Genomic DNA, 15,384 nt, shown 5'->3' on the forward strand with positions numbered 1-15,384 from the left:
TAGGATCAGGAGCCTTCAGCACTGGACACCTCCCTAGGATGGGAGGAGGAAAAGCCAGGGACAGACAGCACCGGCTCCCTGCAGGCGTGGGAACAGGGAGGGTGCATGTTCTCTAGTGGGAAACCCTGTCCCACTAGATGCCCATGGCCTGCTCTCTTCTCTCAGAGACAGGCTAGAAGCTGGCTGAGCCCACACCTCTGCCTCCTAGCCCTGTTGCTAAAGTTGTGTGAGGATTAACATGCTGGGATGAAGCTCAGAGTTTTAGGATTGCTGAAAGCTGTCGAGTCATGAAGGATGGGCCCTAAAGGTCTTTCAGTCAATGACGGTAAGAGATGGCTGGATCCAGCAGTCTCCCAATTTCCTGAAAGTTAAAAGGCTGCCTCAGATATGGGACAGCACCCAGGAGTCAGGAGTCACTGTCTTAAAACAGCCCAGTAAATCTGTGGTATTTCACTTAACCCATACACCACGCCTGGCTAGTTTTATGTCAACCTGACAGAGGCCAGGGTCCTCAGAGAAGAGGGAGCCTCAAGGGAGAAATTGCCTCCGTAAGATCAGGCTGCAGACAAGACTGTAGGGCAGTTTTAGATCAGTGATTGAGGGGAGAGGGCCCAGACCATTGTGGGCGGTGCCATCTCTGGGATGGTGGTCCTGGTTCTATGAGAAAGGAGGCTGAGCAAGTCATGGGAAGCAAGCCAGTAAGCAGCACCCTCCGTGGCCTCCGCACCAGCTCCTGCCTCCAGGTTCCTGCCCTTCACTGTGTTCCTGCCCAGTTAATGGACTGTGATTTGGAACAGAGTAAAATCAACCCTTTCCTCCCCGAGTTGTCTTTGGTCTTGCTATTTCGCCTTGGCAGTAGTAACGCTAAGACAGATGAGGCAACAGGGCTAAGTGACCTTACCGTGGCCACGCAGGAAAGGAACCTGTGACCGGCGAGCTCAAGTGTCCCGTGACTGACTAGCAAACCACTGCTGCTCTAGGTTTCAGCGGCTCTTTCTGGGGTGTCTCTGATACGAACGCTGCAACTATCTCCCCAGTGGGGTCACTGATGCCCAGAGAGGGTCTCCCAGGACAGCAAGTCCTTGACGGGCTGCAGTTGGAACCCTCCTCTCAACTCTTTCTCCGGCACATGTGCAGAATGAGCCCATGGGAGTCTTCCGGGATAGCCAGCCTGCTTGGGTACCGTCCAGACCTCAGTGTGAAGGCTCACAGTCTAGAGATAGCTGAGGTAATATAATACTGTCAGCTTGTCATTGATGTCCTTCTTTCCCTGTGGCTCTCTCAGCAGGTGGAGGGGGGGGATTGTCACACATGTCCTGGCCAACCCTACACGCTGGCTGAACTGCTGGGGTAAGCTGAGGCCTCCAATCCGAGTCTGGCCCACGCACACCAGCTGGGCGGCTCCCCGGGGCCCTGGATACTCTAAGCTAAGTAGGATCTGGCCGAGACAACTCCCACCGTCTGTTCCCCAGTCTTCCCACTGACTCCTGGACCTCAGAGTGGATACTACTGGTCAGACTGCACTGCTGCGCATGTCTGTCGGCTCAGCCATGTTAATTCTTTATGTTTACTAAATCGCCGTGCTCCAACACTGACTCCAGCCAGGCTTGTGGAAGGAGAAGGGCAAAAGGTCCCCTTTAGTGGTTATACATTTTCTTAGTGTGTGTGTGTGTGTGTGTGTGTGTGTGTGTGTGAAGAGTGATATGCCGCCCACACTGATGTCTAAACTGCAGGACCTCAGGCTGTGACCATGTCTGGAACTAGAGTCGGAGCAGGTGTGAGTCAGGGAAATGAAGTTACCTCTGGAATAGGCCAGGCCTCCTGTGCAGCAAGACTGGCAACCTACTAAAGGGACATTGGGTCACAGGCAGGGGCCTGTGAAGACAAAGGTCTTCGTCAGCCTCGGAGTGTCTTGTGTGGCCTGAGAAACTGGCAAGAGATGAGCAGCAGCGTCTCCCTCAGAGCCCTGACTAGGCCGAGTCGTGACAGCAAAATAACACAGTCAGAAAACACATGGCCGTGGATTGATCACTTAGCATGTGCAGTGCCCTGGGTTTTATCTCCAGCACAGCGTAAACTGTCTGAGGTTGCTCTTGCCTGAATTGAGAGGTGGAGGCAGGGAGAGCAGACGTTCATAACCATCCTTGATTATGTCACGTTTTAGACAAAGCCCAGCCTGGGCTATGCGATACTCTGTCACAACACAAGTGACTGGGGGTGGGCTATATGTCAAGAAGTGAGGGTGGCCCCTAGACTGACGAGGCATGGGAAAGTTGCTTTCCTGGAGCCTCAGGAGGAGATGGCTCCATTCAGCTCCATCTGACTGGATAGAGAGAGCTGTTCAGTGAGCGTTGCTGCTCCAGCAGGCTCCTGTCACCCTGCACCCCAAGAACTCCCCAACAATGTGTAGCAACCCCCTCCAGCTGACTCTGGCAATGACCTCATCCCATCTCTTCACATTGCTGGGGCCATGCGTGTCAGCATGCCCACTGTGGAGGTGCACATGGGCACCTACCCTTACCAGCACGGGTGCCAACTGTGTGCTCACTCCCAGAGTCCCTGGAATAATGACCAAGAGCCTCCACCCTGGATCCCACCACTTTGCCTAACACATGGTGGCGGCGTTTTGTGGCTTTCACGGACAAGGCTTCTCCGTCCACTCTGACTGCTTTTCCTGTACCCGTGCTGAGCCTCACGCCTTTCCACCTGTCCCTCCTGCCGGGCTGCTTGTTTTTTTGCCCCCCCCCCCCCCCCCCGCGCTCCGATCATTCAGAGTCTAGCTGCCACGGTCTTTTCTGGCAAGTCGGCTTTGCCCGCCCAGCTGCTGAGCTTGTCCCTTCCTCAACTCTTATTGTACCGCAGCAACATGACTCACCTAAAGCTGCTAGCCCTGTGTGGGTACCCTGGCTCTCTCAGCCTGGGCTGTGCTTCACACATTGTCAATGCAGCGTGACAATGGCTGTGGTAAAGGGAAGGGATTTGGAGCAGAGGCAGCAGCCCGCTTTCCAGAGCACGCTCAGGGAAGACGCCTTTAACTCGTTGCAGACTTTCAAAGCTAGAATGGGCCCCTCTCGGCACTGGGGAATGTTCCAGCACCTTGCATTTTGGCTTTAGCATGCTATGGGCTTATGACCCAACAACCGAGTCATCTTTGCCAGGATGGAAGGATCCCGTCTGCTTCCTTCCTCTTTCCCTGGCGTCTTTAATGTTCGCATGAGTGTTAAGCCAGCTGCATGAAGTGCTGTAGAAATGTTGACAGAACTCAGATCCATCCCGCCCACCTCACCATCCTCAACCTTACCGTGTGGGAACTCTGAGTGGTAACCCCACCCGAGGCTGCCCCTTTCTGTCCTGCAGTGCACCCAGCACCACCCTCCTCTTCTCCAGTCTTGGACTGTAGAGGGTCACCTGGTGAACCAGTGTGTTTCTGAAGCCCTGGTTACACTGTGTGCATATGTCACAAAGAATGGGGTCTGGGGGTGTTTATGAATACACCCTGGGAAGAGGCGGTGTTAGTTCCCTCCACTCCACTCGGCTTGGCTCTTCTGTCCCGTGCCCTTGCTCTGCCTGGCTCTCATTCTAGTCAGTGTTGAGCTCTTACTTCCTTCTTCCCATCCTTCCTCTCCTTCTCCCTCATCCTTCCCTCCCCCTCCTTCCCTCGCCCTCTTCTCCCCATCCCTCCCTGCCTCCCTCTTTCCCTCTTCATTTTTACTGTACTGTGGTACATATACTAAGCACAAGATTTGCCCTTGAACTTTTGAGAACGGCATAGTTCAGGGACGTTAAGTGTGTTCCCTTGTCAGGCATCCATCACATTGTCCTCTCTGGGTCCTTTTCTTATTTTCTCCTCTAGGGTTTCATGGCTCATCCCATTCAGGGATTATGATGTATTTTAATGAGAACCCAGAACAAAAGTGTGAATGTCAACAGTTTCATTTCTTTCCCAGACTCTTGATGCCCATACTGGAGACAACCCAGGGCCTCTTACACTTCCTTCTTACACTTTGTCTTGAGACTGCATCTCACTAAGTTGCCCAACCTGGCCTTGAACTTTCTATCCTTCCCAAGTAGCTGGTATTACAGTCTGTACCAACAGACCCTTCTAGAGTTTAATGCCTCTCAATAATCTCCCTCCCTCCCTCCCCTCTCTCATTGTGTGTGTGTGTACAGATAACAAGTGTAAATGAAACTGTAAAATCTTCATTGACAAGACGTGTTGCACAAATTAAAGAGTGGAGTCTCAATTGTTAAAATAACTGTTGGGAAGGATGTGGTGGCATGCCTTTAGTCCCAGCACTTGGGGGACAGAGGTAAGAAGTGGATCTCTTGAGTTCTAGGCTAGCCTGGTCTACAGAGCAAAAAGGTATTTCCCCAGTGTTGGTGTGTGAATTTCATGCATTTCCCCTCCCCCACCCCAGGAGCTTTTATTTTATGACAGTGGGTCTTAAATCTGTGAGTCTTGACCCTTTAGTCACAGGGGTGACCTAAGACCCATCAGACAACATAGACATTTACATTACTATTAAATATTGTAATATTGTAGCAAAATTACAGTTAAGAGGTAGCAATGAAACTAATTGTACGGTTGAGGGGGTCACTGTGACATGAGGAAGTGTATTAATGGGTCACGGCATTAGGAAGGTTGAGAACCACTGTTTTATAGAGATTAATCAATCTAATTTTTTAAATTGCAAAAGATCTAAAATGGCAAATTTTGAAGAAGAGAGACTTATTTCAAGGCTTATCAAAATTCTACAGAAATCAAGAGAGGATGATATCAGGTCATGGAGAAGCACAAAGTCCTGAAATAGACTTGAGTTAATTGATTTTTGACAAGAACTTGGGCTAATTTAGAAGGCAAAAGAGCCTTCTCAGCAAACTGCTCTGAGGCAGTGGGATAACAAACCCTGAAATGTACGTTGACATTTGATGTCAGTTCTAATTGGAGCAGAGAATTGTGCTGAACTCCCTTGTCTCCCAAATAAGAGGATTTGTGGATAATTACCTTAGAGGCACCCGGTCCCTCCCTTGTCTACTGTTTATATAGCATCCTGGGTCAACAAGGATGCCTGCCTGTTCAGGGGCAAAGAATATTCCCTCTTCAGGGCTTAAACAAGAGCAAACTTCAGTACTTCAGCTAACTCCCTTAGTTGGTAGAGAATCTCTCACATGCCCAAATCCTTAAGTTTGATCCCAAGTTCCACAAAAACCCAGGAGTGGTTGTAATCCCAGCTGGTGGAGATGGGGAGATCAGAAGTTCAAGGTCAGCCTCAAGTACATAGTGACAGATTGACCTTCGGAAACCGAGTCTGTCTCTGAGAGCCGTGGGGGTGGGGGATATAAATCACAAAAGGCTGTGTCAATTAGTCAACCAGGATAAACAAATGGGAAGTGCTAAGGAGATTGAAAGCACGGAGGTGATGACCTTTGTCTGGGACTGACCTAGAGGGCTCTTAGGGCAGGTCTCACAAGAATCGGTCTGCAAACGGGAGACTGGGATAAGTACACTGTAAGGAAGGATGCGCTTACCATTGTCTGATTTATTTTGGTTTGGGTTTTTTTAGATAGTGCCTTGGCTGAAGCTGGCCTTGAGGTTGCTGGGAGTCCCTAGCTTGTGCTTCCAGTCACTGCCTCCTTGATGCCCACAGAGACCAGCATCTAACACCGGAGCTGCCAAGTCCACAGTGTGCAACACTGACAGACAAAGGGACCCTTGAGGCTTCCTCCCTCTTCTTTGTAATGGAATTTGTGGCTCCAGGAGTTCCAGCCATGATCTTTTTGTTCCCTAGGTAGAAAAGGGTGAGATAAAGGATTAAGGTTAAAACTCTGGTGTTTAACGGAAAAGTCACTGGGAACTCCTCCCTCCCAGCAGGCGAGCAGTTGGGCCTCTTAGGTTACAAATGTGCCCCAGTTGGGTGGGACCCACCTCCTTTTTCCCCCCAGTGTTTATTGCTGCAGAGCCCTGCCCTTGGGGAGATGTCGAATCAGCTTTCTCTGGCTGAGCCAGCTCCGGGAACCAAGCTGTCCCATATCTCTCCCACAACCCACCCCTTAGATAAACAGCCCGGGCTGAAGAGGTTGTGGTGTGGTTGTAAAGGCTGCATTAGCCAGGAGCCTCTCTCTCCAAGAACGACCCTGGCAAGGAGACCTACTTTCCTTCTGGCCTGACTCAGGGCCTTTTGGGAGAGGGGAGAATCTACTGACCTGAAAAGGTGGTCACAGCAGAACTCCATGCTGGATGAAACCCTTCTCCCTGTCCACACTCCTAGGCTTCCTCCTCACGAAAGCCTGTCCACGAATTTTCTCAGTGGAATCCAGCCTTACACATTAGACACTGCATCTTGGCTCTCCAGTATGGATGGACCTGCTGCCCACCATTTTGGGCCTAGACCTTTAACTGTGCTGCTCTGCGAGGCACTGTGGGTGTCGCATGCTACTGGCTCAGATCCATTAGGCTGCCTTTATTTGGTTTGCCCTGGACATAGGGCCAAGACTTTTGACTTCTTTGAAAGAGGAGCAGAGGAAACACCCCTGCCTGGTTATCTGGGCTTTGTGTTCATGGCGCATAGGCTGTGTGACTCAGTGACTGGGAAGACCCAACCAAGGTTCTGCTAATTCAGCTGAGGTGGGTTAGGTGACAGGTGCCTGGGCTTCACACATGAGGGCTACCTACCAGTGTGGAGCGAGCCTGCTGGGGGCTCACAGCTTTGGGGAAGACCTGTGGATCCAGAACTCAGCAGATGGTGTCATCTTGGGGTGGGTACTAGACTAAGCCAGAGGTATTCCAAGAGGAAGAGCTGCTTGCTCTATAGGAAGAGGGAGCCAGTGGGCCCCTGAAAAGTACCCTCATCCCCCCCCCCCAAGAAGCCATCCAGAGGAAACCACATCTGCCCCCACATTTGCCAGGCGACCCTGTAACCTCAGGAGGCACATAAACCCATGGTGGAAATTTAGATGCATGTCACCTGGGAAGGCAACAGGGATGTGACTCTCGCTGTCTAGACTGAGTCCTCAGTCAGAAGCCTTCTCAGCAGCGGTGGTGTTCTTTACCTGGACTGCCTTTCCAGCTCCAGATTGTACTTTTGAGAATCCCGTGCCCTGGACCAGTGCTGTTCAACAGAAGTACAATGCGAGGCTCATATCCAATAAGAGAGCAATTTCTAGTAGCCAAGAAAATTAATTTTTAAACTAGTTTTATTTGGAGACTGGAAAGATGGCTCAGTGGTTAAGAGCACTTGCTATTCTTACAGAGGGTCTGAGTTTGTGTTTTAGTCTCACAAGCGTCTGTAACTTTAGGTCCAGGAGCTCTGAGGCCTCCACTGACACTTCATGTATGAACAGACACACAGACACACACACGCATGCATACTCACACACGCTTACACACTCTTAAGGAAATAGAACAGAACTAAATATTTTATATATTATTCCCAACATACAATCAATACTAATTTTTAAAAAATTTATGTATATGCTTGTTTCACCTCAATATGTGTCTATATATCACATGTGAGCATGCCTGAGGAGGCCACGAGGAGGTGTTGGGTCCCCTGGAACTAGAGTTATACATGGCTGTGAGCTGTACTGAGAATCAAACCCAGGTCTCCTGGAAGAGCAACTGGGGCTTTTAACAGCAGAGCCATCTCCTCAGCCCCAATATAAAATTCTTACTTTTATAAACTTCTCTTCCCTCCTCTTCCGTCCTCCCCTTCTTCCCTCTCTCCCCTCCCTTCCCCTCCCATTTCTCCTTCTATTCTATACCCTTTGCCCAGCATATGTTTCACATGCATAACCCATCTCGACCCGTGCCGGTCACATTGCGAGCAGGCAGTGTCATGTCTGGGCTGAGCTCCCTGTGGGTAATGCAGCCATACGGCGTTGTAACAGACACTCTGCATGCCAGCAGCTTCCAAGGTACACTGGAGTTGGAGAGAAGGGGCCTGGGCTCCCCACAGGTGCTCTGAGCCCGAACCCCATTTGCCTCGCTCACAGATGTCCCACCTGCACGGTGAAGGCTGTGAAACCCGGTGTGAGCACCTTGTTGACCTCTGACTTAAGCCTAGCGTGTAGAGGGCCTGTGGTCCAAAAGGCACTCTGTGTTTTAGGAGGAAACACCATGTTCCCTGTGCACAGTTACTGTGAGTAGGAATCTGAGGTCCAAGAGAAAAGGTAGGAGTCAGAGATGCTGAGTGGTAGAGCCAGAGGGTAACTTAAGTTTGCTCAGTGAAGAGAACCTAGAACTTACAAAATTTGGGTCACAGAGAAGGGCAGTCAGAAGAAAAAGAAAGCCAGGCATGGCGGTGCACATGTGTAATTCCAGCACATGGGGGCCAGACAGGCGCAAGAATTCCAGGTCAGTCTGTGTAATGGCTGGTCTTGCTATGTAAGAAGAATCCTTCAAGCTCCTCAATGATACACCCACTTAGATGAGATCCCATATCTCGTAGTGGCCCAGGCACACCCTGGTTCCAGAGAGAGTCAATTCAGAGAAGCCTTCCTTTGTCCTCTGATATCTCAATGCTGCCCACCTCTGACACCAGCATGGAGCCATTAGCTGGAGGCCCCAGGCCTAGTCTATGCATGGTATTATCTATACTCAATGGTTTGGAAAAAAAAAATTATTTTCAAATATGCAGAGGATAAAGTTGAAAAGAATATGTTGTTATTAAGGGAGCATTTCAAGACATGTGGTACAAAGATGTTTGTTGTAACGCCGTATGTAGCAATGAGAGGTGAGGGTAATGGGTGAATGAACTGTAGGCCCTTCGCACTCTGGAGTTCTCTGTCATAATTTAAAATGGAAGTGTGGTCAGGCATGGCGGCACATACTTCCTATACACGGGTAATCACAGCACTCGGCTGTGTGGATAGCCTGAGCTGCATAGAGAGACCACGTCTACGAAAACAGAATGTTGAGGGCTGGAGAGACGGCTCAGCGGTTAAGAGCACTGACTGTTCTTCCAGAGGTCCAGAGTTCAGTTCCCAGCACCCACATGGTGGCTCACAACCATCTGTCATGGGATCCAGTGCTCTCTTTTGGTGTGTCTAAGACAGCGACAGTGAACTCATATACATAAATAAATCTTTTTGAAAAAACAAAACCAAACCGGAATGTTGATATTGCCATAAGAACTGGGCATGTAGCCCAGTGGTGAAGCACTTGCTTAGCAAGGACAAAAATGCTAGTATGGAATTCACTTGTGTGGAAAACATGCTTGACATGTGACTTAAGAGGATCATTTTAGTTACATGCATACAAGAGTGCTTAGAGCAGATGCATGCTGTCCCCCCACATTAGTGCTGGTTTTTAGGGGAGCTAAATTAAGTGACTATCCTAGTTTTTCTAAACAACTTTTGTTTCTTCATTAGTGTTTTCCTGAGGCACAGTCTTGTTATACAGCAAGACTGGCCTTGAACTCTCAACCCTGGTGTCTCGGCCTCCCGAGATTACAAGAGTGCACCGACGAATCTAGCTTCTTCCACCACAGACCCCACACTCAGCTGCTTCTGTAATTTCTAGTTTCTTTGCACTGAGCAAGAACAACGTGGGTACTACAGAAGTGAAATGCACACACACACACACACACACACACACAAGTGAAGACATCCAGGGTTCTAGCCTGCAGGATCCATTTCTAAATGCACCCCAGAGCTCCCAAGTACAGGTTTATAATGCTGTACCCCGACAGTTGTATTTAAAGGTTGCAACAAGGAATTATTAAATGTTCCAGAGTTGAAGTTAGAACATTAAAACTCATGAGCCAGCTTTGGCTAAATACCTATTTGGGGAAGTGAAAGTTGACTATGTTACAATCTTGTTTCGAATGGAATCCACCTAACTCTTCCAATGAGGGTTTTAAATGCTCAGTGGGGATTAAGTAATGATTATGAAAGAGATAGTCCTAAAACCATGTGTTAAAGCTGGGTAGATGAGTGGACATTTATGTATACAAGCACACACACACACACACACACACACACACACACATACACACACACACACACACATACACACACACACACACACACACACACACACACACACACACGCACAGTCCAGAACAGGACCTTTTCCACACCTTGGCCCCAGCCATTTCTACCCTGGGGCTCCAGCTCCACCCTCTTCCCAAAGGATGATCGACCACTCCCCCCTCTCCATAAAACCAGAGTCATCGCAGACTCTCCATGGTGCAGCCTGTCCTGCCTTGTACATCTCCTTGCCTGTCCCTCTACCCAACCCTGCCCTGCCAGCCACACTGGCCTTTACCTGTGGTTTGCACTTCTTTGGTTCCTTTCTGGAACACATCTTACCCATAATGCTCTTCTTCCTCACCTCCCGGGGATCTTTGCCTTTGGATTGGTAACTTCTTCCTTAGCACCCCAAACAAAAGATCTGAGTTTTACTTAGATGTTTCAACTGTCTTCTTCTTAAGAACACTTACCTTCTGTGACAAATGACCAATTGGTTTACTGTTTGTCTTCCTGCACCGGAATGTAAACACCCTGAGGGCAAAATCTGTTTTCCATAACGTCCAGTGCCCTTAGTCCAGGATGAGTATCTGCAGACTTGGGAGGGATGAATGGATGTTAGAAACGTGTGACAGATCCTCATCCTGCCAAGGAGGAGCCTGAGGAAGGCTTCTTGCCTTGCTCCAGGTCACACAGCTGGGATCCCAGCTGACATCCTGGCCACAGCCCCTCAGCATCAACTGCTTACAGGAGGAACCCAGCCTTGCCTGTCCTGCTTCCCTGTGCTCTTCCAGTTCACACAGGACTTCAGCCCAGAATAGCAAAGGAAGAAACAGCTGTTCCTGCAGGGTCCTGGAAACCATTCCAGAGGGCTTGTCCCTGAAAAAACAGTAGGGAGCTCAGGGTGGGAAGAAGGAATCGGAGAAAGGGGGTCCCAAGCCATGAGGACTATGCGATACATTCTCTGGTTAAAGTAACATCTGTTCCTGGGTTTTTAGAGCAGTTTTGGAAGCTGGGTGGTCTGTCTGAAGTATCAGGTGGGGCTTTCCTCCATTCCTGGCCCAGGAAGGTTCAGGATGTGCAGATGGCTGAAGTATTCACCCAACAGACAGATGGAGTAGGAAGAAACAGGGCCCAGAGGAGCATCTGGAAACCCCAGTCTGGCCTACAGGCCTGTTGGTCCCTGGCCCAGCCTCACTCCGCAGTGTCTCTAGACCCCTCCCCCTTGCTGAGATGGTTCAGACATCCTCTTTGATGCATGGAGAGCTCTGGCCCTCTCCCTCTCAGGCTCCATGTGGTTCACTAATGGGCTGTGAAATGAGAGGTTTTATCATCCGTGTGAGCACACTGGTGGGATGCTGATGCTGTTCAGTGTTCTCAAGCCCGTCTGTCTGTCTGTCTCCGCAGATGCAGCTTCTGGATAAGTTTCCTATTGAAGGAGGCCAGAAGGATCCCAAGCAGAGGATTATCCCCTTCCTTCCGGGTAAGCTCCTGTGGCCCTGTGGAGGGCTGGGGGTGACTGGGAGAAGCCACCCCCACCAAGCCCAGAGAAGGCTGCCTTTGGCATGAGTTAACCACTCCCACAAAGGATTTGCAAGCCTCAGTTTTGAAGGCCACTGCCCCCCCCCCCCCCATCAGGCTTCTCTGGCCACTCCGGAATCATCTTTGCCGGCCCTTGGTATGGTTTCTGAGGCTCACAAAAGGCCGTCTGAGAGGACAGGATTTGTGTATAATCCCAGTACTTAAAAGGCAGGCAGAAGCAGGAAGATCAAGAGTCGGAGGCCATCCTGAGCTACACTGCCATTTTGAGGCCACCCTGAGCTACATAGCCATTCCCCAGCAAAACTAAACTCCAAAGCTGAGCTTGGGGCCCGTGAGATGACTTTGGTAAAGATACTTGACAGCAAGCCTGATGACCTCAACTTGATTCCCAGGACCTGCATGGTGGAAGGAGCGGACCAGCTTCTCCAGGTTATACTCTGACCACATGTGACCCCACAGCCCCACCCCCACCCCCCACAACAAAAATGCAGTAGCAGTTTAGATCTTCCTCAGGAACACAATGAGTTCCAGACTGCACTACCCGAGACTTCTTCTCAAATGGTTAAGAGCACTGCCTGCTCTTCCAGAGGACCCAGGTTCAATTCTCAGTACCCACAGGGAAACTCACAACCATCTGTTTTAGATGCCCAGTCCCCCCCATGCCCCCCCCAGGACATCCAAAACCCTCTTCTTGCATCCTTGGGCTTGAGGCAGGCATGTGGTACACAGATGTCCATGCAAACAAAACACTCATGCACATAAAAAATTTTTTTTGAGACAGGGTTTTTCTGTGTAGCCTTGGCTGTCCTGGAAGTTGCTCTGTAGACCAGGCTAGCCTCAAATTTAGAGATCCACCTGCCTCTGCCTCCTAAGTGCTTGGATTAAAGGCGTGCATAACATCATCATTGTCTCGTGTGTGTGTGTGTGTGTGTGTGTGTGTGTGTGTGTGTATGTGTGTGTGTGTGTGTGTGCATGCGCGTAAAAATTTAAATATATTTTATATTAAATACAATGTATATATACAATTTTTTAGTTAAAAAATAAATATCATAAACTAACCAGCCAACCAACCAACCCAGAATCACAGAGAGACTTAAGGTCACCTGGGAAAGGATTGCTAATCACAAGAACAGTTGCCCCCCCCCCCCCGCCACCTCCACAAATTGAGCATACTCCCTGATTTTTGATCTCCCCTAGGCCTTATGCTATGGTGGTATATACCTCCCTAGCTTGCCTGTGAACTAGCAGACACAGGGTTTGAACCCAGCTCGGTCTAGCTGATGGCCGGCAGTACCATTTGGGACCTGCTTCATACAACCCATCACGCGTATTAGAGGAAAATGACTCCGATAAGCTGTGGCCTATTATTACTGGGGTGTCTAGAGTCTGAGCAGAGGTCTGTAATATAATTACAGCACGAATCCTTATTATGTGGAGAGCCGTTCCCACCGAGAGCTGTCTTACCACTTCTCGTGAGGAGTGAAACCTCTAGGATCCAGAGAGGTTAATTAAGTGCTCGGGCAAGTGGGCAAAGCTGAGGTGTGAACCCAAGGCTCTGCAACCTGGCTTTCTGGGCCCTCCAGCCGATAGATCCAGCTGGTTCTCAGGACGGTTCCCTTCACAGGGTCTTCCTACTAGGATAATGCTGGCCCTGGACCCTCATAAGCCAGCCTCCTGGATGAGTTGCCAGTTAGACTTTGGTGGCCTGCGGTCTGTACCTACTGTTGATGGAAAACAGGTACCTTACACAGAGAGTGGCTCCCTCTAAAGGCTGTTCTTATAGTCAGAATAGGATACATATCTTCAGCAAGTCTCGCTAGACTTGTAGAGAGGGAACCAGCTTCCGGGATGAGTAGCTAGAGCTGACAGTTTGAGGAGGTCGTGGCTTCAGAACCACCATCTCAGTTCCATGTCTCAGATGCCTGCATTCACCCTTGGAAACTTAAGCTCTGTCAGTCACCGGTTATAGTAAAAATGTGCCTCAGTTTACTCGTCTGGAAAATGCGGTGTTAATGGCATCTGCCCCATGAGGCAATGGGAAGGGCACTGATTGTTTTTCCAGAGATCCTGATCACAATTATCTGTAATGGGATCTGATGCCCTCTTCTGGTGTGTCTGAAGACAGCTACAGTGTACTCATAAATAAAATAAATAAATCTTTAAAAAATACAAAATAAAACAATTTTTAGGAGGAGGTGGGGGTTGGAGAGATGGTTTTGTGAGAGACCGAGTTCAGTTCTCAGAACTTGCATGGGGCAGATCAATAACTCAGTAACTCCAGTTCCAGGGGGTCCAAAACCTCTGGCCTTCACTCACCTGCACACTGATACCCCCACCCCGTTTGCCATGGTGTACTTGTGGGGTTAGAGGAAAACATGAACTGGTTGTCTCCTTCTAAGATAGAGTGAGCTCAGTCTTCCCCAAGCCACCTCACCACAAAAGTCAAACACAAGATAGCCTACAGCCTTCATAGGCATGTGACCATGCAGAGTAGGGAGCGGTGTTGACTAATGGGGTTGACTAATCCCCCAAAGGAAACTCTCCCTTTACTATGCTCTGAGCCCTCCTTTCATCGGCTTTGTCCACTGGACTCCTGGTCTTTTCGTACTCAGTCTCCAGGGCTTTGGACACACACCAGGACTCCTGTGTCTCTCCAGCTTGCTGGAAGTTGCCTTAGGCCCTTCATTCTCCCTTTCTCCTCAGAAGGCCTAAAGTTTCTTGGCACCAGCATACCCTTAGGTCCCAGGACCACCTACCCCCTGGCAGAGGGCTTAAGACATGGATTCCACTACAAGTGACTTGGGAATGCTCTCTTTTGTGACTTTCCCACTGCGGTGAGTTTTCTGTCATCATTTTTTTAAAGATTTATTTATTTATTATATATGAGTACACTGTGGCTGTCTCCAGACACACCAGAAGGGGGCATCAGATCTCATTACTGAAGGTTGTGAGCCACCTTGTAGTTGTTGGGATTTGAACTCAGGACCTCTGGAAGAGCAGTTAGTGCTCTTCACCACTGAGCCACCTCTCCAGCTCTTATCCATCATCTTAAGAGTAGGTCTTAATGTCACTGGACACCACGTTGTTTTGCCTCCTTAGCTTTTGAGACAGCATCCGAGGCCACCTGCGGATTCTCCCAGAGCTGCAAGGGTGGGTCATCCTAGCAGCAGAGGCTTAACAAAGCTATGAGTGCACACACTCCATGCTTTTCAGACAGTCACAAGGAGGGCTCTGGCAGCATTTAGTCTTGCCTGGCATTTCATGGTAAGGATTTCCTGGTAAGGAAACTCCAGGGAGGAGCAAGAGGGCATAGTTGACCTTCGGAGGCTTCAGTTCCAGAGGTGCTGGGGCACACTGAGCATCTCTGCTGCCCAGAGCTGGTTTGGAGTGGACCCCAAGTACCTGCTACTTCCTTCTGGGCCTCATGGCTGGGAACTTGAAGGCTCTGGCTGGTATCAGCAACTGAAAAAGCAGAGGAACTCAAAGAAACCGAGACTTGCTTACATACTCACTCATCTGACAGGTAAATAGTAGGCCATCCGGCAAAGAAGCAATGCATCTTGGGATCTGGACACAGGCTGGGGGATATGTCCAGGCAGGTCTGGCACACCTAGTGTTCAGGTCAGCCTGTGGGTTTGCAAGGTGTTAAGGAACTCGGTGTTCCTGTGATAAAATCTTCATTCCAGAGGTGCTGGCCCCTGATGGTACCCAGTACCTCTTAGGGGACAGGTAGGGCATTGTATAGTGGCACTGGGGTCAGGAATAGGGTTTAGGGGAGGGAGGTCTATGAAGTAGCGCCATTGAAGTGGTAGAGACAGGGTTTGGCCAATTACTGATATTTGAATATCAGTTAAATCCTGTATAAAGGTTGTA

The 15,384-nt window shown here is 49.6% G+C and overlaps 1 protein-coding gene across 2 annotated transcripts in view; it reads left to right on the forward strand.

The window, feature by feature from the left end:
• Positions 1 to 15,384, forward strand: part of SH3PXD2A (SH3 and PX domains 2A) — a 193,263-nt gene that overhangs the window by 53,422 nt on the left and 124,457 nt on the right. For both annotated transcript variants that reach the window (XM_080912611.1, XM_080912612.1), the window contains exon 3: positions 11,377 to 11,452. In XM_080912611.1, coding sequence (XP_080768737.1) covers positions 11,377 to 11,452 — 76 coding nt within the window. The remainder of the gene's footprint in view (positions 1 to 11,376; positions 11,453 to 15,384) is intronic.

This window comes from Micromys minutus (assembly GCF_963924665.1).
Source record: "Micromys minutus genome assembly, chromosome: 2".
NCBI lineage: Eukaryota > Metazoa > Chordata > Mammalia > Rodentia > Muridae > Micromys > Micromys minutus.